We start from the raw sequence: 25717 nt of genomic DNA, 5'->3' as shown, positions 1-25717 counted from the left end.
TTTCTCTACGTGACCTGAGAAAGTCTCTCTGTAGCAACGAGCACTTAACCAAAAATACCATTTTTTTTAAGAATTCTGAATGAGCGCGTTACGCGTTGAGCAACCAGGGATGTGTCCTCGGCATGCAAGATTATTAGTTTTAGGGAAATGTTTTTTGGTTTGGGTTTGTTGGGGTTTTTTTTTTGCAGCTACTGGTCAAAATGGGGCGTCATCCGTTCGTTAATACCTTCCTCATCTGCAAGATACTCAAAATGGTCATTTTTCAATCAAGAGAGCCCCAAAGGTTTTCTCCCCATCCTTTCACCTTTTCTGCACGCCGTGAGCGTGCAGGCACCCACTAGAAATTCATCCTTTTGTCAGCGGTACGCAGGCTTTGAGGCGCCTCCACAGGAAGTGAAAAAGATACCATTTTAAAGCAAACAGATGAGATGCTGTAGGTGGATATTTCCCCTTGGTGATTTTGTTTAGAAATCTAGGGTTTGCCCCAGTAAAGAAATATTATGTGGAGAGTTAACACAGCTGGCAGCATGTAAAGATCTCTTGAATGGCAAAAAAAAAAAGACGTGATTTTTTTTTTATATAAACACTTGCAATGAAGAATTTTTTTTTTTAAGCCCAAGAGGGGATAGTTGAGACAAAGGATGTTCTTGTTAGATTCAGCATCCTGAATTAGAGGGTTTTCCAGTTAGCATCTGAAATGGTTAGAACGGTTCAGGAAGAAGAACGTCATATTTGACAGTTTAGGGGTTTGACAGTTCTGATGTCTTCTCATTTTTCCTCCTGTAGCAAAAGTTATCTTTAATAGGGCTGGGGTCTGGAGCCTTTGGGCATTTCTTACACTATAGTTTAGACAAAGGAGAGGAAAAAAGAAGGCATTTACCATTTTCTTCTTACAAAGGGACGTGGAAGCTTTTTTGTTGTGGGTTTGTTTTTTTTTTTTTCATTGTTTAATACTCTTACTGTCGGGCCCATATCCAAAAAAATATTTAGAGCTTCATCCTTTAGAGTGGTCCTTTACGTAGCAATAAATCATTGAGTTGTAAAATGTTCGGTGTGTCGGTAGCGACAGCAGCGTTGTACTTTGGCCGGTCTCGGTAAGGTGTGAAGCATGGGGCAGAAGCCATTGTTTTTACCTAATTTCCCAAGCTGGGTTTGCAACCCAGATTTTGTAGAGTGTAACATGTCTGTGTGTGCTTTTAAATCAAGAGACATCTTGGGATGATACGTTTTTTTCCTCTGTGAGTTGTACCAGCAGGATATAAATAACTGTAACAGTGGAAGGTGCCTTTATAGTGCCGTCGCGGTGCCGAGAGGAGGGGCCTGTGTCGCTTCAGCTCGCGTTGCTTTGGGTTGTGTTGGGCCTCTAAGCAGAACGACATGCGTATGGAAGTACCCTGGCCACAGAGTTCATTGTCTAGGAGAGCGAAATGTCAAGAAATAATTGTTAAATGGGTAAACTCAAAATATTTAGATTGAATTGGGGTAATTGAACTAGAATTGGGATGATGAAACTTGAAGAAAATTCCATTCAGTAAATCCTTCGAGCCCCAACTGCGTATTGAGATTATCAAGTAGTCCTCTATTGTCAGACCAGTATTTTTATAATAATATTTTTTCAGTATGACAAAGAAGAGCTGCTTTGTGTCAGAAATCATTCTGACACGCTGTGATATGTCATACTTAAAACCATGACTGAAATTAGATCTCTTGCCAGGTGCCAGTAATATTACATAAAAATGGAGAATATCTTTAGAAAAATCAGTTGCGATTTTAACTTTAGATTCGTCTTTGAAATTTACTGTTCTCGTTGTGCTGCAGTAGAACTTCTAAGGTATCGGGCTGCAACCAGTCTTTGAGGAAGAGGTGACTGGAAGGAAGTTCTTGCAACACGTGCTGTAGCAGAGAGGCAGGCAATGGCTTCTCAGAGGTCTAAAGCATTAGAGATGGATGTTCTTACTGCTGTAGGACTAATAGTAAGTTACTTAGTGGCCTGTGAAATTGCTCTAATAGTGGTTAGGGTTTTGTTTGAGAGTCGCATCAATGGAAAGAATCAAGCACAGAGACCTGAAAGAATATTAGTATTCATTTTAAAACCTGTCACGTGACCTGTTTGTGAGCTTCCTCATTCTTTTCGTTTGAAAGAATACTTATACATACAAGTTCTTACTGTTTGATGACTCAGTAGGAAGTGAAAGACTCGGTGTAAACCACAGTGAAATGGAGAAGAAACTATATATGGTAAAACTTCTTACATACGTGGTCTCTGCACACAGGCAAGCTAAGTAGCTATTCTTAAAACATTCTGAATGTATATCAAATGCTTGCAAAAATGAATGATGATGAACTCTTGGCTTCCTTACAAAGATGCGTAAGTTCATTGAGTGTTGGTGTTATTGTTCAAGATATGGTGTATACTAAGCATTCTACTGAAATGATTTGATAATTGTTCCAAGGGGTGTGCACAATAAGGGACGGAAGAGAAACAAGTGCACTATACTTAGATTTTATTAGAAGGTTTCAAATTGAGAGTGGAAAGAACAGCGAGTATTTAATGGAATTCTGGCACTGGAAAAGAGAAGCTGATTATATTCCAAACTACTGCAGTTCATAACATTTAATTGAAGATTTTGAAGGATCTTCTGTGAGGAAGGGAGAAGTATCTTATGTTTCTTGTACCCCTTCAAAAATCTAAAACTGTTCAAGATCTATTATATGGATATGTTTGTGTTTCTTAGGGGCATTTACCTGTTGGTAGTTTTACGACGTCTGGTTCTTCAGCCATGATTTCTGATGTTACGTCATCATGAACCTACCGAACCAGCTGAATATTCAATATCATGTCAGGGAGAATACTACAGTGGGGATGTTCTCATTGATGGGGAAGCTGACGTACAAGGCTGACTTGTTCTCATCTTCACCAAATTTTCATGTAGCCTGGGGGGGTAAATTTCAAATTCGAAGGGGAAGAGACAGAGTTAAAATTTTGCCCCATCTATCTACTGTCGAGTTTGACATTTTTACAAAGTTTGGTATTTTTAAGGTGCTCTGTTCCGGTCTGAAAGAGGTGGGGAACAGGCCATGAATGTCCAATTGAATGTCCATTGTAGTTCACATAGATTAAATCTGGTTTTGGTTGTGTTTTAGGCGGTTGGAGAAATGACAGTCTGCTTTTAAAACCTAGGTTTTATTAATTGCCAACACTGTTAACTACCCGGGAAGGTGTGTCAAGGCCTTAACGTGGAAAGGGGCTGGAAGGTACTATTATGGTTCAAATAGTAAGAACTTAGAATAGTATTTTTGTAGGTTGGCATTTTCTAGGTCAGCGTAGTTGTATGTGATTTCGAGAGGCATTTTTAAGGTTGGCCAAGAGGCACTTACTGATTTTCTGCAGTAGTGGTTTTGGTCGTGTGTCTCAGCGGTTGCTATATAAATCTCGGGGTTTATTTGCTCAGTAGGCAGGATTTAAAAGTGTGGGTAGCGGAGCTTCTTGAGGGGTGCTCCAGTAGCTTGAGTTGTAGAGATTCATTTAGATGTTACCGGTCCTGTTACTTCTGTTGACCAAGGCGGTTGGTGATGGCCGGTAGGAAAGCTGCTTCGTGCTGGGGGAAGGAAAAGGAGGAAAAGCTGTAAGTACATATATGGGTGTAAAGGGGCATGAGCTACCTGGAGGTGCTTATGGTTGTACTTGGAAGGATTTATGAAACCCTGAGCTGGAGGATGGGATTGTGTGGGCTGTTTAATAGAACTTCCTTCTAGCTTGACCAGGTCCTGCACAATGAAATTTATAACAAGCATACCTAAATACTGTAATCGCAACAGAAATTGTGTGATTGCCCTGAATGCAGTAATTTGCTAAGTCTGAAAGGGAGCTTATTTTTAAAAAAAATTTGGACACCAGTATTTGGACTCATCTCAGTCCTTCAAAATGTCTCGTGTTTCCTCTGGTATAAAACTTCTGGTAAAGACTTCTGGTGTATTCAGGTAGTGTGATCCAAAAATGCTTGTGGCTACTCTTTGCTTTCTCATAGCAGCACTGCATTCTTGAATACACAGATAAGATCTATGTAACTCCTAGGTACTTCTGGCTTAATATAAGCAAAAGAGTTGATAAGTACTTGCCTTTTCAGAGAACGTGAATTGAAGTAGAATGAGCAAAATGATTTGTATACACAGTGTCATTCCTCAGGTATTCCAAACAGCTCTGCCTTTGGAGACAGCAAGCAAAAGAAATTAGGGTCACAAAAAGCAAAAAAATTCCCTTACCCCCTGTATTAGCGCAACTTTAATTAAAATATCTCTTGGCTCTTTCTGTAACTGGCTTTATAAATTTCTTTCCAAAACAGTACCATTTTACTGCAGTAAGGCGAATAATTTAGAGCAACAGAAGGTGACTTTTCATGTTACTGTTAGTGTAATGGCAGAATTCCCCTCAGCTGCAGTTAGCTGTACTCTTTGCTGTGATAATTGTTTCAGTGGCAGTCTTCAGACCTCACTTCAGAAAACTCGGTGAATGTTTTGGAAATTCTAGCAGGTGGCTCTAATACAACCTGAAATGGATAATTAAGCTCTGGGACAGGGTCCCAAGAAGGCTGTGAATTGTCTGTCCTCAGAGGCTTCCAACACCCAACTGGTCAAAGCTCTAAGCAATGTGGTCTGAATTCAGCGTTGACTGCTTTGAGCTCAACGTTGGATGAGAGAGCTCCTGAGGTTCCCTCCAACCTGAATGGTCCTGTGATGCTGTGTTGCTGCTGTTACACCTAGATGGTTGGGTAGTTTTGCAGATGAAAATGCGTAATGTGTAGTTTGGGACTGCAGGAGGATGTTCTGGCATGCTGATGCAGTGCAGTATGCTAAGTATGCATCAAAAAAAGAGAAGCCTGCTCTATATGAACTGCAGGCAGATCATCAGAGTATGGTATATGAACATAAGAGTAGGATAGCTGACGAGCATAATTTGCTGATCCCCATGAGCTAAAATTGTAACTTCTTGCTGGCACATTTAAAGTTCTTGTTTTACAACTGAACTTCCTCTAGTGACTGTATTTTTTTTTTTAATTTTTTTTTATGTTCAGTAATCCTCACTGTTTTCTTAGTGTATATACTATTTCGGGACCCAGTGACATAAAGCTTCCTTTCATACATATTTGGGTAACAACCATTCTTTCAGAGTATCCTGTTTGATGTGAACTACCATCAGCTGAGGTTTTGGTTGTGCTGTTTTGTTTTAGAAGTGCTTATTGCAAACTCATATTTCTATCCTTAAAAGAAACCCTGAAAATTATGAAACTCAGAAATCCATCAGAATTGCACAATCTGCTAGTTCACTGTTAAACACTTTTTGTAACAGCGTAACACCTGAATTCACAAGGTTTTGTTTTTTTCTGATGTGTAATTCATTATGCTACTGTGTGTGCTCTAATTGGAGAGTCGATATAATTTGGTCTCATTGGGTACTCATTATAAGGTGATCCATTACAAAGTGATGGGCTTCAGGTTGCTAAAGAACTTTTTTATAGAGTGGCAGGAAGTCTGGACTCAAATGCTGGACTCTTTTACACCTCTCAACATACTTAGTCGTTTTAGTACTGTTTCTCAAAAATCTGACGGTCTGATTCAGAAAACATTCTGGAAAATACTTTAATTCAGTTTTACAGATCTATGCATCATCTGAAATGTGTAAAATTGACTTGACAGTCTATATCCAATTATTTTCCAGTGGGACACATGCTCTTAAATTTGGGCTTTTTTTTTTTTTTTTACCCCAAACCAGGTTTCTATTGGTAAACAAAAGTAATGTATATTCTAATAAAATTATTTATTCCTTTTCAGTTTGTGAAATGTGGCTATGCAGGCTCAAATTTTCCAGAGCACATTTTTCCAGCTTTGGTTGGAAGACCCATTATAAGATCAACTGCTAAAGTGGGAAACATTGAAATCAAGGTAAATTTTTTTTCATTATTATTCCTTTCTGACAGATAAAAATATTTAGGGCAGCTTTTGACTTATGTAATGTTTGGGAATGCTTTTTCCTTAATCCCCCTTTATGCTGTTTCAGTATCTCTTGATTCATTTCTGTATTGGGTTTTAGCCTGTCACAAATGACAAAGTTATTAAGAGGGTAATCTAAAGCACTGGAGGCCTTCAGGTAGTACAACTGAGGAGGCAGCAGGTAGGGCTCAAGCGGTTCTGGGCAAAAAGGGCCTTCAGATGCCCATATGTAAGTGATGTCAAGATTAGAAGGCAGAAATCAGACAAGAGGTTGATGTTTGTCACCGGGCTGTACTGTGGGATTCTGAGACAATGCTGAAGAACTGCTGGAGCTTCCAGTTCTTTCTATACTGTTTGCTTTCTACTCACAGCTGATCATCCGTGATCTTGTACGAGATGTTTAACCTTGGTTGTGTTTGCATTTCATTGTTTCTATTGTTCTTGTTTTCTTTTCTTTTTGCTGTTGATAGACGTAGGTAGTCTACCCCAGCTAGAGATGGAGAGGCTGCGTTCAGGCTACTTTGTCTTGGGAGGTTATTCCAAGCTTGGGACGGGGGGAGGATGGACACCACTGTTTGAGAATCTTTTTCTGATGTCTGGGGAGCTATCGTTTCTCACTTTATTTTGTAATTACAGAGCTTCAAATGTTAGTAGTTGCTTCTGCAATACAGGCTTCAGTAAATGTCTTGGCCCTGCTGTGGTCACATCCTCCCTTCTTGCTTCTAGCCACACATTCTCAGCTTGTGCTGGTCGTGCTGCTTGTGCAGTCATGTGGTGAGCCACTTTAGTGAGCTGAAAAAGAGTGATTTCTTTGTCAGGTAGAGTTTTGACTGCCTTACTAGACAATTGTGCAAGCTCCAGTTTGAGAGCAAGGCAGAAGCAGGAACTTGAGGGAGAAGTGAGAGGTGACGCAGAACTGTAGAAGCCCTTTCTTAGGCCAGTGAAGGTCAAGTAGAACCACACATGTGCAGGCTTTCAATTCTGCTTTCCTTGCTGCTTCTGAGCAGCAGCTTAGTAAAAGGAAAAAAAAAAATCTGCCCGGTTTAGTTCCTTATTTTCAGAACCCTATGGACGACAAGGAGAACTTCAGTTATCTGATTTCTGCTGCTGCCTGTAAAAAGTTAGTAGTATCAGCAGAAGGCCATACTAGGAAGTCGAGAGGGTGAAAGACATTAGACCTTTCCAAAATGTGCCTTTTTTTTTTTTTAATATTGCAATACCGCTTACCTTGTATCAGCTAGGACGGTTTGGTTGGAAGGACGGAGATCTTTCCCTTTCACAGTAGATAGGAGAGGGAGAGAAGAGGGAAAGCATCTTCCCTTCTCTTGCAAGACTTGGAGAGGTGTTTCTTTGGATATCTACTTGAACTTAATGTGACAGTTTCTTCAAGGAGGTCCTGGTAAAGTTTTATGAAAGTTATGCAGTGATTTACAAGTCTCAAGTCCAAGAAAAATTCTCTTGCATGAAATCTCATTGTTGAAGTCATGTTTTCTTTCCAGCTGATCTGATACAGCCTGTCCTGCCAGTTCTGGTAGCCTCTGATTATCTGATAACTTAGTTTAATATCATTACAGATGACAGTGTTGAATTGGAAAGATAGGAGGTGGAAGTGGATAATTGCTATGAGATCAGTGCGAAAGAACCTGTAAATTATAATTTCGTGTGCATTGCCTGTCTTCTGCTTGAGCGTGGACCACATGGGTGTATTTAGAGTATAAACTGTCCGGATTCTTCCTAGAAGTTTTATAGCATCTGCCTGTAATAGCTTGTCACTCTTTCTTAAGGAAACAGTGTATCAAGAGAAGAAATCCCTGCTACAGATACTTTGGGTATAATATAGTAGGAAGACTTGTTAAGTGTGAGTGCCGGTTTTCTTTGTGAGATTCTTGCAGATTTCCTAAAAAGAAGTATTTTAGCAGATGAGTTTTATGCCAAAATTTAATTCTAGCCATTCACTGCAGGTTCTTACGGGATAAGTTTAAAACTGAGTAAAAGAAGCTGGCACGAAGATTATCAGTTTAACTTTTCAAAACTATTCAGAAAAGCTGTCATTCCTGTGAAATTCAGAAACTCTTTGAAAAGAGTTTGGAAGCTGATCAAAACAGTGGTTATCATCCATCTGTTGAGTTACCGATTTCAAGTTGCTTTGTCCATGTTTTCTTTCTGGATTCTCATTTCAGCCAGCAGCAGGGATATAGCTTTTTCTCCTACTCAGAGTCCCCAGTTTAGGACATAAACACAAAAATTCAGTTATTACTGGGATTATTTTGCTTAAAATCACAACCTTAAAACTGTAAAACCAGAAGCATAGATGCTGCTCTTAGTTTCTACTGACTTACTAATTTTTGAAGCAAGTTTGGGGGTTAATAACCTTCTTAGGAAGGCAGGACTGATGAGTAGCTTTGACTAGTTAAAACAATTAGGATTTTAGGGCAGATCAGACCCAGTGACCTGCTGAGCCGTAGCCCGTGTCCTGTAGTTCTGCTCAGTTTCTGCCAAAGAAAGAGTCTGGAGAAGGGCATTGTCTGGATTTGAAGTGAGGAAGAGGGCCGCGCTCTGACCAGCCTCCTTGGTACTGCCTGTCCAAAGGCAGCTGCCAGAAACTCTATGCACTTTTCCTCTGGCACAATTTGCAGAATAAGTAGATTTGCCTTAATGGCGCTGATAGTTATCCTATGGCTTTTGACTGTTTAGGTCACTCAAGGTAAATTTAATCGAAGGAGGAAAAAAAATCTCAATAATTGTGAAAATGGCTTTAGTATAACTTTGGACAATGTTTGTACATGTACACTTCAAATTTCTCATAGTGCTTCCCAGCTGCTTTAATTATCTTACCTTCCTATCTCCATAGCTTGCTATAGCTATGTCTTTTTCGCACTATTGTTTTAGTTTATTTTGTTAACTACTACTACTGCACTTCATGATCGCTTATTTCCATTCTGAGAGTAGATGCCATAATTTGAATAAATATCTTACTTGATTCTTTTTGGGTATTTGTTCCACGAGATACGAACTGATTAGCCTGCTTATAGGTGAATGTTTTTATGTTATAGTTTTCGGTCCTTGGGTATTTTAAGCGGAATATTTAAAACAAAATTTAAATTTAGCATTTGTCAGAGCTAGTTATGGTCAAATGCCTTGTGCAGAGTCTTGTCTGGTTCATATAAACGCCTTGCCCAGGGTAAAACTCCAGTGTTACAGAATATTTATGCACAGAACCCTATTTGTGAGGAAGAGGCAGATATACTGATCTCGTTTGCAGCGTAAGATGCATAAACATGACATGCCAGTGACATGTAGCAATAGCTTCCTTTAAAGAGACATTTTAATGTGAGATCCTGAGAATGTTAGCTTGTCCCTAACTAAACTAACTCAGATCATTTCCCGCTGTACATGCATCTCTTTTCAGCCTATTTCTACTGTGTACTTAAAGTAATTTGAGAATTTCATTTAGGCCTTTTCTGACTTTCTTGCTTCTACCTTCTTTCTTCACCTTTCTTGACCTGTTGAAGTAGAATAACAAAAAGATGGTAAGTGAGGTGCCCCTGTGCTGCTTGTTTACCATTTTTGCTTGATGGGACCTAGTAGCTGTTATGTTATTTTTTGATGCTATTCATTGTTTTGTCTTGTCCTACATTTTACATTTGAATACATACTTATTTTGGACGTTGTTCATTGCTTTGGTTTACTAGCAACTAATTCATGAGACTGTTTTATGTATTGCTTCTAAATGCTACATAACCTGTAGTTTTGCAAGATATAAGAATAATTCTTAAAGATCAACATGAGCTCAGCATCTTTAACAGTAGAAATTGCTATATTTAACATTACAAACCAGGAGCTTGAAAAAACTTTCAGATTTCAGTTAGACAAATATTACTGAGTACCAAAGTGGTGGAAGCATTGGATGTCATGATACTGGTTCCTCTCTGCAAATTCAGTTGTGCTGTCCTCCTTCCTCTTCACCTACCAAGTGTGCATGTTTGTTAGTGTGCTCTTGAGAACAACTGTTCTGCCCTTTAACTTTGTTTTAAAAGAACGTGAAAGTTTTGTGCAACTTTCATTGCACATTTGAATAGTGGCTTTTCCTGGGCTGTCCTGTTCGGTAGCATAGAGCCTCAAAAAACAACACACAAAAAAGGCTTCTGATTCTTCTAACAGGTGGAGTTTCTGTTGTCTTAAATTCTCAGGTGTAACGTGGTTGTGTGGTGGAGTTTTCATAGTATGGTTTCACTAGAGTATATTTGATTTAAAATGTTAGAGTCTTGACTTTTGTCTTCTGTACAGTCGATATGACTGACGTGTGATCTACTGTGCAAGGGAAAACAAATAAACACTTTGTCAGTGAGAGGGGGTGGAAGAGGAATGGTTTGATATAAACTATTTTCAATTAACTTCCTTTTTATATAGTCAACAGTAAGTGTTTAGGTTACTTCTAAAAAAGGCGTTATAAACTGGACACTGGATTTTTCGTTGTGCATCTTTTTTCCCTAGCATTGAATAGTAGGTTGAGTAACCCTCGCTTCAAAGTTTTCTGTGCCACAGCAACTACAAACTGCAGTGGCATATTTTTGTATGAAGCAGCTGGTTTTTTTGCAATTAAAATAATATTAGTATGGAAACAGTGCTATTGGTACCTAGAAATATGTCTTATAAGCTAAATATAAGCAAGTCAGTTAAGGCTTCTTTAGAAAAGTATGGGATATAATAGGGAGCAAAGATAAGATGTTACTGTGCATACTTCCTCTGGGAAATACGTGGGAAAGGAGAAGATATGATGCTACTAATTTGAATGTGCAATGTTTGCATAACTAACTTTAATAAACAGATTGCTTCATCAGTGTGAAATGACTATACAAATTATGCATTAGTTGGTTGTATTTGTGTAAGAATGCATTACTGGGGTTTTTGGCTTGGGACTTTTGGCATGGAACAGACAAGGGTATATTTTATATTTAGATGTGTCTCTTCACACCCTACTGACATAGGCAATATGTAAACCATTGTTTCTTTCAATGTCTAGTGTGGAACTCCTAATCTCTTATTTGCTTTTGCTACTGTTCGGTATGCTTATTCACCACTCATTATTCCTTTTTTGGTATTGTGCACAGAAATTTGCAACATGCATGGAAAAATATTCTGCCAATCCCACCTACTACCCTTATGTGCTATTTTGCATCTCAGCCCTTAGAAATTAGTATTTGATAAAAGAATTTTGGATGTGTCAGTGGAGAAACATCTGTACTTATAAAGGTCTTTGCAGTATCTAGCTGTAACAGGGTTTATTGGGTATTTAAGGTTAATTGGAAAACTGAATTAATAAAGTTTATTTTGGAAAAGGTTTGGGATGGGCAACAGCCAAATTTAAATACTACATGAAATATATTCTACTTCTCTCCTCTGTACCTGAAAATGATTCGAAAATGTGGGCATTGTTTAAGAACACAGTTGGACACAGGCTGGAGCAGTTCACTGTCATTCTTGAGGATTTTGGTGTTTAGAAAACTTTGCAAGCACTGATATGTTTCTATATTAAAACTTTACAGGATCTCATGGTTGGTGATGAAGCAAGTGAATTACGCTCAATGCTGGAAGTGAATTATCCAATGGAGAATGGCATAGTTCGGAACTGGGATGATATGAAGCACCTCTGGGATTACACGTTTGGACCAGAAAAACTTAATATTGACACAAAAAATTGTAAAATACTACTCACAGAACCTCCCATGAACCCAACTAAAAATAGGGAGAAGATCGTGGAGGTATGTCTGTCTAGTAGAAACTGATACATACTGTCATTGAAGCATCGCTAAGAGATTTTAACTTCTTGGAACACCTGGTAACTGTCTGAGGCAAAGCAGTTCTCCTGTTTTCTAAGCAAAACTCGTCCTCAGCCATAGTCATGAAGGCTACTGTGGTTAAATTCAAACAAGCTGATCTCATTCGAAAGCTGAAAGCAGGCTGCTTGTCTCAAGCCATATCACCGTTAAAACACAGAGTTGGAAATATATGTTTATCTTCATGTATCCAAGATATATTGATTACTAGCTATTGGATGAATGTTAATTGCTTTAAATGACTTGGACTTCTGTAAGCCAGTAATGCTTCAGAGGAGATTGAGGCTTGAGCAAGATGATGCTTACCAGATGGAGCAGTGTTGTTGGAGGTAGTTGAGACAAAGGTGTGATGACAACCAAGTCACTAATCTTTGCTTAATGCTAGGGATTATCAATGAAAGCCTTCTAAGAAGGAAAGTCTGGTTCTTGGATCCTCGATCTCAGAGTGCTGCCCTGGGTGACCCACGCTCCATCTGAACCTTGTGTTAACGTAGGTTGTCAGATGTGTATTGTTTAGCTTAGAGCTGAAGTACCATGTGACAAAAGACTCGATTTTGAAGAGCAGTAGTGGTCGATGAGAACAAGAAGTTCAGTTTCCCGTTTTGTTTTTTTCTCAAGCATCACAGGTATTTTCAATTAATGTAAGTATTCAGTGTAACAAAAATGTAGTTAAAATGTGTTGTTAAGAGTAGCTGATAGGGCAGGAAAAATGGATTCGAAGTCTGAAACCTTATCCATTTATCAGAACTTTGGATATGAAAGCTTTTGTGTGTATATGTATTTCTTTTCTTCCCCCAAATCTGTTGCTTAATCTAGTAAGAATTTACCTTTATCATTACCTCCTGACCTTTCCTTTAAAATCCTTTTGTTGTCCCAGCTACAAGCAGTGCTTTCTGCAACGTGGCAGTGAATATATTTGCACTAATCTTTTTCAGTGACTTGGGAGCAAGTGAAGTATAGCAAAGTTGGAAAAACTTAAGTGAAAAAAAATCAAACTGTACAATCTAAATTCAGCATTTCTTAGCAAATGTGGACATTAGGGACCTATTACCCGAGTATTATATAACGCAACATTAGTAATACCGTCTATTGCATATCAGTCAGCTGTGGTGTGATAGACATAGCAGATTATTCTGGGTGGCCTTTTTTTCCTGTTCAGGCTTCTTTGCTTTTCAGCTGTCTACAATAGTGTTCTTGTTTCTGTTTTCCGGCTAAACACAAAAGGCTGGGTTTTAGTTATTCTGGGATTGAGTAATTTTATACCATAAACTGAAAAGCCTTGTATGGCTTCTGAAGTCTGATAAAATATTTTTATTGCCCCATTTGCTTTTTTAAACCACTGTAGACATTGTAGATACTTAATCATGATCCAGAGGATTAGGGAGAACTAGAATCCATTTTTGTAAATTTAGATTTGAGTTAAACAGAAGTTCATTGTTTCTAGTAATGTTTTTAATGGATCACAGTGTTAGGAGGACTAGCAATACTTAATTTTTAACTGCAACGTATTTATACTCCTTTTTCTTCCATTTTTGACATGGACTCCTCCTTTTCAGGGAGGCTAGCCCAGTATGAAGCAGAGGACCGAATTAAGATTTTTCCTAAAGCCTGCAGTAAACATAATAATGTCTCTGCATTTTGTGATACAGTGCAGTGGCATTTTAAAAGAAAAGCTTAGTCATCTGGACCATATCAAGATGATGGATAATTATATACGCTGTACTTCATTCTACTTCCAGTAATTCTCTTTCCTCACCCCATCGCTCCATCAAACTCAGCGACATAGTAACAGCAGCAAGTGTTCACAGCAGCTATATTGTAAAATATGTATTTAAAAAGTGCTGTTTCTTTCATAGCATGTACAAGACACTGGTTGCTCCTCAGCTTAACTGAGTGTTTGCTGTTTGTTTGTCTCTAGTTATCTGCTGCATTCTCATTTTGTAATACCCTCAGGAGCAGCCAGGCTGTAATGGCATGTCTTGTAGCTGTAGAGATACTCTAGCACAGTCACTTCTCCTCATCCCAAACTAGTATTCTTTATCTTTTTTCCCAATTTTTAGTTCTTTTTTTTCCTATGCCCAATTAGAACATCACTTTGTAGGTAATCCAAAAGCTGCTGTCATGAGAAGAATGTTTTCAGAACATCCTGCTCAGTGTTTACATCTTAAGATTTATTAACATATACGTCCCATGTCAAGGCATTTTTCACGTCAAATAGAACAGACCTAGATGTCTTGAAGGGAAGAACAACAACCCCCCAAAGGCCTGCATGTAGGTTATAAAAGGGTTTTGCAGTGGCTTCTAGGGTTTAGTACAACATGTGAAGGCGGTAATTAATGCCATTTGAATATTGATTTTGTTGTATGAAGATGAAAAACTAATTTAAGAAAAATCTAAATTATCATTTTGTAAGCACTTGGGTTGTTTGAAAGACTCATCCATTGGAATAGTGCTGGTTTTAGACAATGACTATTCAAATGGGATCTCTTTTTGAGTTGCTGCCCTTTCAACTGTTCCTTTTCTGGCAGTCACTTCTGCTTCTTGTTTCTGAAGGTACTGTGAATGTGCTAAATTGTGGCCGTTACGGAAGTTACTAGCCAACCCTGTAATGTCTTGCTCATTCTTAGCCCATGCACCTGACTACTGTATTGAATTTCCTTTCATATTACCCAGTTCACACTGGGGGCTTATAAAAACCCAGAGCACCATGTTCTCATGGCAGGGTGCTCTGCAGCTCACCCCCTCTTCTGTTCCTTTCTGCTTGACTTCTGCTATACTGTGTGCTCACAGCAAGTATCCCGAGAAAGGTGGCATCAGTCTTGCCAGGGGTTTTGCGGTGTGTTCAGTACAGCTATGAAGTAATTAACTTGACTTCTCAAGGATCGGGTTTTTGATATGGGCCAGCCTTTTAAAATCACACTGTTCTAACAGAGGAGGTTCTTTAAATAGTTCAGAATTCTAAAATTGTCAGGCATCAGCTTTTTTTCTTTAAAAATATTTAGCTATCTTTTACTTGAGCTGTGGGAGTACTTAGGACTTAATCAGTTTCTAATCCTAGAAGTCGCAGAAGTGCTCAGGAGGCAGCAGAATAGCAAAAGCAAAACTTCTGTATCTGCTGGAATAATCAGAGTTCATCCGTTTTTCCTGGTAAAGCATTTTGAGGGGAAAACTGCTGTACAGTATGGTTTGTTTACTTGGCCTTTTTTGTGTTTACAGAGAAGACAAGATCCTATAAACTCTACATCCTTTAATCTTAGACTCTTTCTTCACTGAAACTAGTTTAGTGGTTAGGGGAACCTAGTCTGAAAGACAGGCAGTCACTTTTCATTTTTCAGTAAGAGTTCTGCAATCCTGTGGTTTTCTGCATGTAGTAACAGAGTTAGCCCTACCTGTACTATTTCAATTGTAGTGGATTTTGCACTAATTCTAGAAGTTTGTCATCAGTTGTGCTTTAAAGAAGGGTAGAAGGCGGCCCAGATGCAGAGAGCAACCTGTGACACTGCACTTATTCTGGACCCATATGCGTAGGAGTCTGTTTGGTCTTTACTTGACATAGTCTGCAGTTGTACAAAGTCTGTAGGGCTTGATACGAAGAATAAAAAAAACCCTCTGAACTTCATTAGATTTAGAGCATACACCTTTGACAAACATTTCATTCCCAAGTCACACTTCAGTAATGAAGTACCTGGCTGGTCTACAAGTACGGCCTCCTGCTCATTAAGCGCTTTGGAAAATTGCTTAGTAAAGCTGCAGAAATTGGTGTGCGGGTTTCTTGTGAGTATTCGCTTTCATTGCTAAAGGGATGTGGAATATTTCATATGGCTCGTCTTGTGTGAACAGGTAAGGTATAGAACTGAATGTACTACTTACTGCCATAAAGCAAGTAGGTTTCTAATGTTTGTGTAGAATCTGTGTGATGAAATTTCTTGGAAAGTGTTTTTGATTAGCAAAAATACAGAATTCTAGAAATACAGTTTTCAGACATCTATGAAATTTCTTTTAAGTATTTGGCCTGTTTTGGATGTTCATTTTTGCTTTCATCTTACAGGTTATGTTTGAGACATACCAGTTTTCTGGGGTGTATGTAGCCATTCAGGCTGTTCTTACTTTGTATGCTCAAGGTAGGCAAAGATCACTTAAAATCTGTTTAGTTTATAAATGTGTTGCTGAGCCAAAGTACTAATATGGTATTAATGGGTCTTGGGCTTAATTCAACGCTGTTGTAAGTAAGCTCAGCCCTGACTTATGGGCTTGCTTTTTGTTTTGAGGAACTATTGATAGGTACCGCCGCCAGTGTTTTTTCATGAACCAACTGTGGAGACATGCTTGTAAATGCAAAAACCTGGTTTGTCAAAACTGTCATTGTTTCAGGGTGTAGACATTTAGCCTTTGGCATCAAGTCTTAATGACATGCTTTTGATTTTCTGATAACGGAAAAATTTATTACCATAAGTGAATTTCAAGAAGATGACTAGGTGACTTTTGCACTATTTTCAGTTAAAAAAAAAAAAGTTGATTCTTTTGCTGTAGATAAACTAGAATAAATGATGCTCAGCCTGAGGAGAAAATAATGGATTCACTGAACTCAGTAGAAATTCTACCATTGGCTGCAATCCGTCTAGGATTTTAAGAAGCTACTCAAGCACATCAGTTCTAATAACATGACTCCTTAAATCTGCTTACTAGTGGCTTGGTGTATTTAGCTGTCACATAGCAGGACATAAATATCCTTGTCCATTAACACGTCACCATAGTTTCTATGTCTAAGAGCAAAAGTGATGGGATACTGGAAGGGTGGTTCTGTTATGCAAGTCATCAAAACTAGTTGAACCAAAACCACTTTTACAGACCTGGATATTAATTTTATTTGCTGTGATCTGTGCTGTTACTTCCCTTCCCCCTTGGTTTTTCTTTGGTTTACTTCCTTATAAGTATTTAATTGACTAACGCATATAGTCTTAAATTCTGCTGTAATTGTACACGTATTTTACTGTATAGTGCTCGATTACTTTGTGAATAGCAAAATGTGAAACAACTTAGAGCAGTCCACAGTGTTTCTACATACTATCTTCTAAAACAAAGTTGAAGACCTTCTAAGATATAAAAACCAAGTGGTACATAAATAGAACATTTGCTTTCGAAAGTAAAAAAAAGCCCTTTAAAACATCCTACTTATTTATATTACATTAAAGATTAAAGTAGTGGCTAAAATTACATACAGAGACATGCCTCGTTTCAGTGCACCACAGTTTGTTGCTGCTGTTAAAACTCTTTTAAGACCAATTGTTGCTTTTACCTGGAATTCTGTGCGCTCGTGTGCCTTTTAAAGGCAAAGGGGTTTGTTTATCAAAACCTAGTTCTAATTAGGAAATTGTTTAGCAATTCCTCACAACAGTCTTTTGGAGTTAGGTGTAGTCCATTGTGACTATTCCCTTTCTAACTGCGTGTGTCCGATTGCAAGACTTGTTGTGTTTGCATAGCGGTTATTCCAGTTCACTAGTAAATCTGAAGATCTGATCACACAACTGAACCAAGGTGTGTTCTTTGGTTCATTTGAGGCAAATAACCAATTTGTTTGTCTTCTGTTTACAAAGCTTGAGCAAATTACACTAGCCAAACCAATGCACCTTGCCATTACATATTAAATATTCCTTCGTTATTTTAAGGTCTCCCCTTAAAATACACTTTCTTGCTTTAGGTAGCTTGTGAGAAACTATGAAACTGTTTTCTAATCAACTTTCACCATTAATTCTGCTGCTTGTTTATTTTGTTAGTGAAGTATAGAAACTTCTGTTTCTCCATGCTTATGATATCTCAGTTGTCTGCACCTTAGAATTTAACGGGGTTATGGTAAACTTTTTTCACCGGCGTTAATTTCTTTAGTCTATGAAAGTGGATCTGATTCAGCCTAACGCTATTTCTGTGGGAAAAAAATAAGGTGTGCTGTATAGTCCAAATACTTTCTACCTTATGAAAGCATTGTTTTGTTTTTTGAATACCAGTCAAAATCAACAAGTCCTAATCATTGTAACAAGTTTACCTTGTGGCCTGAATACCTCTAGGTTTCTTCATATTTGAGAAATTAATATAAGGTTGCACATATACAGCTGAATCTGAGGAGGAATTTGTGCCCCAACAAGCATTTAATGATCTTAGACATTCTCTTTAATGAGAGTGCAGTTTAAGGTGTAAAAACACCGGATAAAATTGTGAACAGTAGAGCTATAAGCATCTAGGGAAAAGCAGAGGTAATACTTTTAAAAAACGTATATGAAAGCATTTGTTACTATGAAAACCTTTAAGTTTAAAATCCAGCTGAATGGACATAACTGAATTTTAAATTGTGACTACTTTTCCCCAAACGATGACTGGAGGAATAGAGGTTGTGTACTGGGGAAGCAGAGGTTGTGTTAAGATTACAATGAAAAATCCTATCTTAAACTCACTACTATTCTGCTCTATTTATGAAGGTGCTAATAAAAGTTGTACCTCCCCCCCTCCCCGTTCTTTTAGGTTTGTTGACTGGTGTTGTTGTGGACTCTGGAGATGGTGTAACTCATATTTGCCCAGTTTATGAAGGTTTCTCTCTCCCTCATCTCACCAGACGGTTAGATATCGCTGGGAGGGATATCACTAGGTACCTCATTAAGGTAAGGTGGAAAGAATTTGTAAGGTTGAAGCTAATATCTGTGGTACATTGGTTCAAGTTAAAATCCCTTGATAGCAAGAAACCGCTATACGTTTTTCCCTTTATTATTCATATGTTAATTACATAAAGAACTCCTATATTCTCTGTGTTGCTTCAGTCTGTCCTTATTATGTTTCCTCATCTAAATCACATGTAATTTTATTATTCAGAGACTTCACATTTTCTTAGTGGCAGTCTCGTAGGAAGGGCTTTTATTCCATATTTGGGAAGGAAAAACTCAAAAGTTGGCTTTCTTGATACATAAAATGAAAACAAAATTGTATTCTATCAGTTCTACTCATCTATTTTCAGAAAGACTTTTTCTTACAGTGTGGAAAATAGTGTAGTGATTCTTCCCCAATCATTAAATAAGACAGTATGTTTTATAGACTGTTTGGTTCGGGTTTTTTTAAATATAAGCAACATTGTGGATTGACAAATCTTATAGTTAAACTGAAATACTGGAGTGTTCTGAAGTGAAGTCCTAAATATAAGAATTATTTTGGTTATCTTTCACTTGTCGTAACGGTTATACTGAAAGTTGTAATGACAAAGAAAATTTCCCACTTGGAGTAATGCTGCTGCTATTCTACTTTTCTGGTAATAATGGATACACTGTGACAGATTTGACTTAATACTAAATTTGCAGTTAGAGAGAGATGAACTTTTAAAGATACGTGTTTGAATGTACCCATCTACTGATAAAGAGATCTGGACTGTTCCTCTCATTTACTGCTAACCTAGTATGTTCCCTCTAGCTCCTCTTACTGCGAGGGTATGCTTTCAACCATTCTGCTGATTTTGAGACTGTTCGCATGATCAAGGAAAAGCTATGTTATGTGGGATACAACATTGAACAGGAGCAGAAACTGGCATTAGAGACCACAGTACTAGTTGAATCCTACACGGTGAGTGCTTTGAGACAGCTTTTCTTGTCTTAAACTTCATAGTTTTAAATTCAGGTAGCATTTAGCTTTGATTCCTTCTAAATTTTTCTTGGGAGTAGCTCAATTCCCAGACATAGGAAGGGAAGTGAGAATCACTTTGATTCTCATGTTTGAGAATCACTTTGATTTCTCACGTTAAACGAAGCTAATGAGTTTTTGCGTCTTAAAGTAATCATTGAGCAAAAATGATTTTTTTTTTTGATCTGTGAAAGTTTTGGTACATGCTGTAAGTGAAATACTCAAAAGTAAGAGGCTAGAGTTCTCACACACCTTCAAATAGAATAAATTTCCCTTGTTCATTGGTTACTGTGATAAGCAGACAACAACCACACATGTTACAGCGGTAACGCTGCATTGTAATCAATTTGAGATCATGAGAATTGATTCTCATTCGAGAATCAATTTGAGTCTGTAGAATCAAATTACTTGGTTCTGTGAAAACTTTTGAAAGCTTTTTTTTTTCTTTTCAGGTTTTCCATAAGACTTTGTACTCGTTTTTTTCATTGTAGATCCTTGAAATTTGAGTATTATAGTACAGGAACTTGCAGAGAAAGTGGACGTACTCTAGCACGTCAGATTTTCAGCTTCATCCATCTAGCAGTGCATGTATGAGACTGACTGATTACCATTCTTGATGACAAGAATGGTAAACTTGCTCTTAGTGGAAACTTCCTGTGATCACACACAGAAGGAGAGAACTTGCAGGAAAGCATTACTCTTGCTGTAAGATCATCTTTTAAATCGACAGTAGGAGCTGTGTTGCAAGGAAATGTTTGGTACATCAGTATCGATGTATCTGGTCCCTGATGTCTCGAAGTAAATTGCATAATGGTTGAAGAATTTGTATCTTCTTTCAGTAGTACTGAATGACTGGTAGTGGTGACAATTATCAACAATTTCCTGTTTTAAAACATTAGGGAACAACGTAGGTCATTTCCTCTTGGTTTGTTTAGTATCCAAGTGGCTAAAAGAAGTCTTCTAAATGGTGTTTTTGACTCACTAGCTCCCAGATGGCAGGATTATCAAAGTCGGTGGAGAACGGTTTGAGGCACCGGAGGCTCTCTTCCAGCCTCATTTAATCAATGTAGAGGGAGTTGGTGTGGCTGAATTGCTGTTTAACACCATCCAGGCTGCTGACATTGATACCAGGTAAGAGCAGAACACTTAAAATCCTCTGTCAGGGTGCAGGGGTGATGTGAGAACTGCATTCAAACAAAATAACACCTTTTGCTTTAGACACTAATATGTGCACTGCTGGGGAGGGTGTATACTGGGCGTGGGGTTCAGTCTGAGATCTTGGAGCTTAACGGGTTGTCTGGAAACTTGACTATTTTGGTATGAATGAGCAAGGATGAAATCTCGAAAGCAGAATTTTTTTTACTGCTGCTTTCTGGGATGCCTGGAAAAGCATGAGCAAGTCTGCCAAACTCGTGCAGTCTGTCTTTGTGTAGTGACAGTTTTTTAGATTTGTATTTACTCCCCTGTACGTACAGGTACCTACTTGTACTACAGAGTATACTATACAACGCTAGAAAGACTATTTTCTTGGTCAGGTCTGAATTCTACAAGCACATTGTGCTGTCTGGAGGGTCTACCATGTACCCTGGGCTGCCTTCGCGACTGGAGAGGGAACTGAAACAGCTCTACCTGGAACGAGTTCTGAAAGGAGATGTGGAAAAACTCTCGGTAGGTACCGAGTCGCTGCTTTATTTATGTGGGCCCGAGGTTTATCCTGAATCCCCACTAGAGGGAACCAAGTAGTCAGAAATGACAGAAGCTGCCCTCCATGTAACTTGCAAAATTGCTGCCTCTCGGTTCTTCACACCCCTGCATTTCGTATAGGTGGCTTGTGTGTATATACTTGCAATAAAGGCACCTTCTAGTCGGTGCTAATAGCAAGTAATTCCTGAAGTCTTGGGTTAGTTTGAATGTAAAATAGGGCCAATAAATGCTAGGACACAACTTGTAATGCACGTTAAACAAAGCTAATGAGTTTTTGCGTCTTAAAGTAATCATTGAGCAAAAATGATTTTTTTTTTTGATCTGTGAAAGTTTTGGTACATGCTGTAAGTGAAATACTCAAAAGTAAGAGGCTAGAGTTCTCACACACCTTCAAATAGAATAAATTTCCCTTGTTCATTGGTTACTGTGATAAGCAGACAACAACCACACATGTTACAGAGGTAACGCTGCATTGTAATGCTGTCTGCTTTTTAAGGAGGAGATATTTACAGAGAAAATTCCTTTGAGTGGAGTTTCTAATGTTGAACTGAATTGAACTTCCCTGTTTCTTAATACAGTGTTCTCTAAAGATCTTTTGCAGCTATATGGAATGACTCAATTGTACAGGATGTTTTAAGTCTAAGACAATATTTCACACATAGCTTTGACTGTACTCATTTTAGCTCTTGAAGTTAGAGCTTTAGCATCGAAGAATTTAAGGGAATATTAATTAGTTAAGCTGGTCTAGATTGTGTAAATTTAAAATCTGTTCCATCTGCCTTTCTAAAACTTGGCATAATTCTAAAATATTTTGTGATTTGATGATCCGGTAACTTCTGATAATTTAGCCATCGAAGCTTAGGAAGTATTTCACTCTTTACCGTGTTCATGAAATGCAGAAATACAGTCTTTAATTTTGTGTTCTGAGTCCTGTGCTTTTTGTGGATACACTGAAAGTATAATTTTGGGGAAAGTGTCGATAGCTGTCTCTAATTTCCAGTACAAAGTAGTTATTTTACTTTGGTTGTGCAAGCGGGAAGCTCACGCAGAGTGCCCTATGCTAGCATTTCAGTTTTTTGGTTGCATTTTTCTCACTAAACAGTGTCCATTTCATTGTTCTGGTGGAAAGCACAATTTTATTTTGAAAGGCTTTGTTTCAAGAATCCTAGTAACAGTTTCTTTTCTGTTTCTTAGAAATTTAAGATCCGAATTGAAGACCCACCTCGTCGAAAGCACATGGTGTTTTTGGGTGGCGCGGTTCTAGCAGACATCATGAAAGACAAAGACAACTTCTGGATGACCCGACAAGAATACCAAGAAAAGGGAGTGCGTGTGCTGGAGAAGCTTGGTGTGACTGTTCGATAAATCCCAAAGCTTGTTCCCATCACATGTCTAAAGCTTTTCTTCTTTCATTGCCAATCTCTGAACACTCTCAGCTACATGCTATGGAAAGGCCTGTCTGTGGCCTTTTGACCCAAAGGTCAGGTTTTGTTCTGGTTTCTTGGGGTAGCTTTTGTTAAATGTTTCTTAATGTGGCTAAATTTGACTATTAAATTTTGACCACTTCCCTGCAAACAAAACAGAGCAAGAGCAGCCTGTCTACTTCATTGTTCCTTCCCAGTAGGCAATTGGGTAATTCTGGTAGGCTTTTTCTTCTGGGTTTATTGCTGTAGTACTGCTAGCTTTTGTCTCTAGTTCACAAGGGGTTTGTGCCTTTTTTTAGCATAAGAAAACCTTTAAACAGGAGTTTTTGCTGTTGGATCATTGTGGTGGTGATCTTTGCATCTTTTTGCCTCTCTCTACATTAAGATTATTTTTTTTCTTTCCTGCAATTAGGAATTTTGATTAAACTTGTTAGAAACTATTTTAACTAGCTGGAATGGCTTTAACACACTGTTTTGATGTAATGTGGTTCCATACGCACTGCTGCCTAAACTGGCTTCTGAGGTGGTTTGTCCTTAAAGGTGGCAGTGGGTCTTTCATACTGTATTTCTCTAAGTGGGCATGTACACAGTTGCCACAAACGGAGAAACACCCGATATTCTGGCAAATGTCAATTTGTGGCCTTAGGTATCTTTTTCTGGAGGGAGGAGACAGGTTTGAGCTATATTGCTTTTCTGTTAAGGGACAGTTGGGGGTCAGTCTGACCAAAAATGCCTCTTTTTATAGCTAAATTTTGGTACCGTGTTGTCTCAGCATAGGGAGCAAGAATGTTAAATTAGCTATTCTGTAACTGTTGAGAAATTTAGATATGCCCAGACAGGAGCCTCTAAACTTCCGAAGAGATTGAATACTTTCAGAAATGCTTGTGAAAACTGTAACTATAGATATTAAAACCCCCAAAACTAAGTTTTAAAAGTCTGGTGTTTTAAGTGCTTGTATGTACATCAGAAGCACTTCCATTAAACTTTACAAGTATATTAACCTAATGCCAAGTAGTTACTGCAAATGAATATTTCAATGACCAATGTTTATTGCAGCAAGTAGATATTTATAAACAACCACTGGCAGTAGGTTATAAAGAATGACCTATATTTGTTCCAGTTAAAAATAACATTGGAATATGAGATGATGTTGGTTGGTAAATATCCACAATTCATTTTGTCCAGTCTTGATTTTTTTGATATTTAACGTGGGATGGGGAAGGAAGTGAAAACCAGTGATGGAAATGCTGTTTCCAGAAAGTACATTAAAGCTGAGTTGTTCTGAAAAATAGAAGTTGTCACTAGTAATTATCAGTCATCTTCTCTGAGTATAGTTGCCTGTATTTTCTTCCTACTAGCAGACCGGTAACTATCTTTGCAATAAAATCTGCCTTACATAAAGCATAGCAAAAACTGCTTGCATACGAATGCCGGTTAGATCTAGTTCTACTTTGCTTTTCATGGAAATATTATATTGCTTCTTACTGGTTTTCCAAGCCTACCATAACACTTAAGCAAAAGAAAGTTAAGATCTGCTTTTGAGTCCCAGACCTTGGAATGTATGAGATATGCTTTCATGTACTTGCCATTTGTCTACATCTTTACATTAATAATTGACCCCAGGAACATGGAAATATTAAACTCCCTTGGATTCTTAAAACTCGCTTTCTTTCTAAATCAAGCAGACAGCTTCCTTTTGGCTGAGCAAGCCAAAGAGGCAGAAACCATGTCTGCATTTCTTTAATAACAAGACAGTCGCGATAGTATTGCTAGTAATGACCATTTAATTATAGGTGGGTGGGGTTTTTTGCAGCTATATTTACTCTTAACTTGAAAATATGAATTTACAGGCATGCCGGTCATGCCTCAGTGCATGCACTTAAGCAGTTACTAGATTTTTGGGGACATGAATGTAAGGGGTACTCTGAATTCGTGTAGTCTTCTGAACATTTAATACACAAGATTTAAAAATGCTGTGGGCTTGCTTTAGAGCTATGGTTTCTCATGCAGCTGTCTCTGGGCTTTTCGGACAGTGTTGAGAATCATGGAAATAAACCAAAGAACGACTTAAACTTTTTTGAATGACAATCTGTCATGTGATTATTTTTTTTTTTCCAAATCTAGACCTGGACCCTGCAACCCCTTTCTAAACCATCTTCTCCCCTGTTAATTGGCTTCAGTTAGGTATGTGCATGTTTGAGTAAAGGTTTTGGAATTTGGCCCTTTCACTAGAGAACTTCACAGCACCATGAGTAATAAATGTCAGTTGATTGTGCAGAATCTTGGGTTTCCATGGAAACTGTGTATATATTTAAAAAAAAAAAGGCAACTAGCATTTTAAATTACAGCTATCATGGATTCAGAAGAACGCGTATGTAATCCAAATACTGAATGGGGTGTTCCAGTTGTGCTCAGTGTGGTTCTCCATGTGTGTGTTTGCACACACGAGAGTGTATGTGTGTGTTCTCTCAGCTGACAGCTTCAATATTGCTATGAAAGCAATCTGGTTTTAAAGTTGGTTTGTTTTTTTTTTTAAGACCAAATAACTTGAGTTGTATTTGCAATATGCTTCAGCTCCTATAAAATTAGAATAGAAGATGCCGCAGCAGTCGTAAGTTTTTTGGGAACATCCTATTTTTAATGTTAAGCTGCTTCAAACTGCCCCCCCCCCCAGTTCTAGGATGTTAACCAATGTAACACAAATGGCTTTTTATACAGTTCTGAACAATGTTAACACACAACACTGGTTGAGACCATGAATGGAAATAAACATCTATTTAAATTGACAGGTCTTTTCAATACAAAAATAAAATCAGATTTTTTTCAAAGTAGATTATGTTTGCTTTGTTTCCTTTTGGGAAATCACAGTTCTGTCAGTTTTTCTGTAACTTAACTTCTATCACAAAACTATCACGAGCTGCTTATGCTAAGGAAATCTGACATGACAAAATAACATATTCCCTATTGATTGCTGTCCTAGAGTGAGAAAAGCACCCTTACTCCATTCTCTAGCCAAGACTCCACTCCCTCCATCCTATTTTCTTTAAAAAGAAAATAAAATTCTTATCCTTGGACAGGAATCTTTTCTAGTTCAAGCTCTAAGCTTGGTAT

The 25717-nt window shown here is 38.1% G+C and overlaps 1 protein-coding gene across 1 annotated transcript in view; it reads left to right on the top strand.

Annotated features, from left to right (window-relative positions):
• Window positions 1-25437, top strand: part of ACTR2 (ARP2 actin-related protein 2 homolog (yeast)) — a 53021-nt gene extending 27584 nt beyond the window's left edge. Inside the window, exons 2-10 of the mRNA XM_009325027.1 lie at window positions 5830-5940; window positions 9504-9518; window positions 11535-11750; window positions 15874-15946; window positions 18339-18475; window positions 19272-19421; window positions 20464-20609; window positions 21014-21146; window positions 22377-25437. Of these exons, the coding sequence (XP_009323302.1) occupies window positions 5830-5940; window positions 9504-9518; window positions 11535-11750; window positions 15874-15946; window positions 18339-18475; window positions 19272-19421; window positions 20464-20609; window positions 21014-21146; window positions 22377-22547 (1152 nt within the window). The 3' untranslated portion in view covers window positions 22548-25437. The remainder of the gene's footprint in view (window positions 1-5829; window positions 5941-9503; window positions 9519-11534; window positions 11751-15873; window positions 15947-18338; window positions 18476-19271; window positions 19422-20463; window positions 20610-21013; window positions 21147-22376) is intronic.
• The last annotated feature ends 280 nt before the right edge of the window (window positions 25438-25717 follow it).

This window comes from Pygoscelis adeliae, unplaced genomic scaffold, assembly GCF_000699105.1.
Source record: "Pygoscelis adeliae isolate BGI_AS28 unplaced genomic scaffold, ASM69910v1 Scaffold46, whole genome shotgun sequence".
Taxonomy (NCBI): domain Eukaryota; kingdom Metazoa; phylum Chordata; class Aves; order Sphenisciformes; family Spheniscidae; genus Pygoscelis; species Pygoscelis adeliae.
The sequence above is the reverse complement of the archived record's forward strand: the minus strand, read 5'-3'. Positions and strand labels throughout refer to the sequence as shown.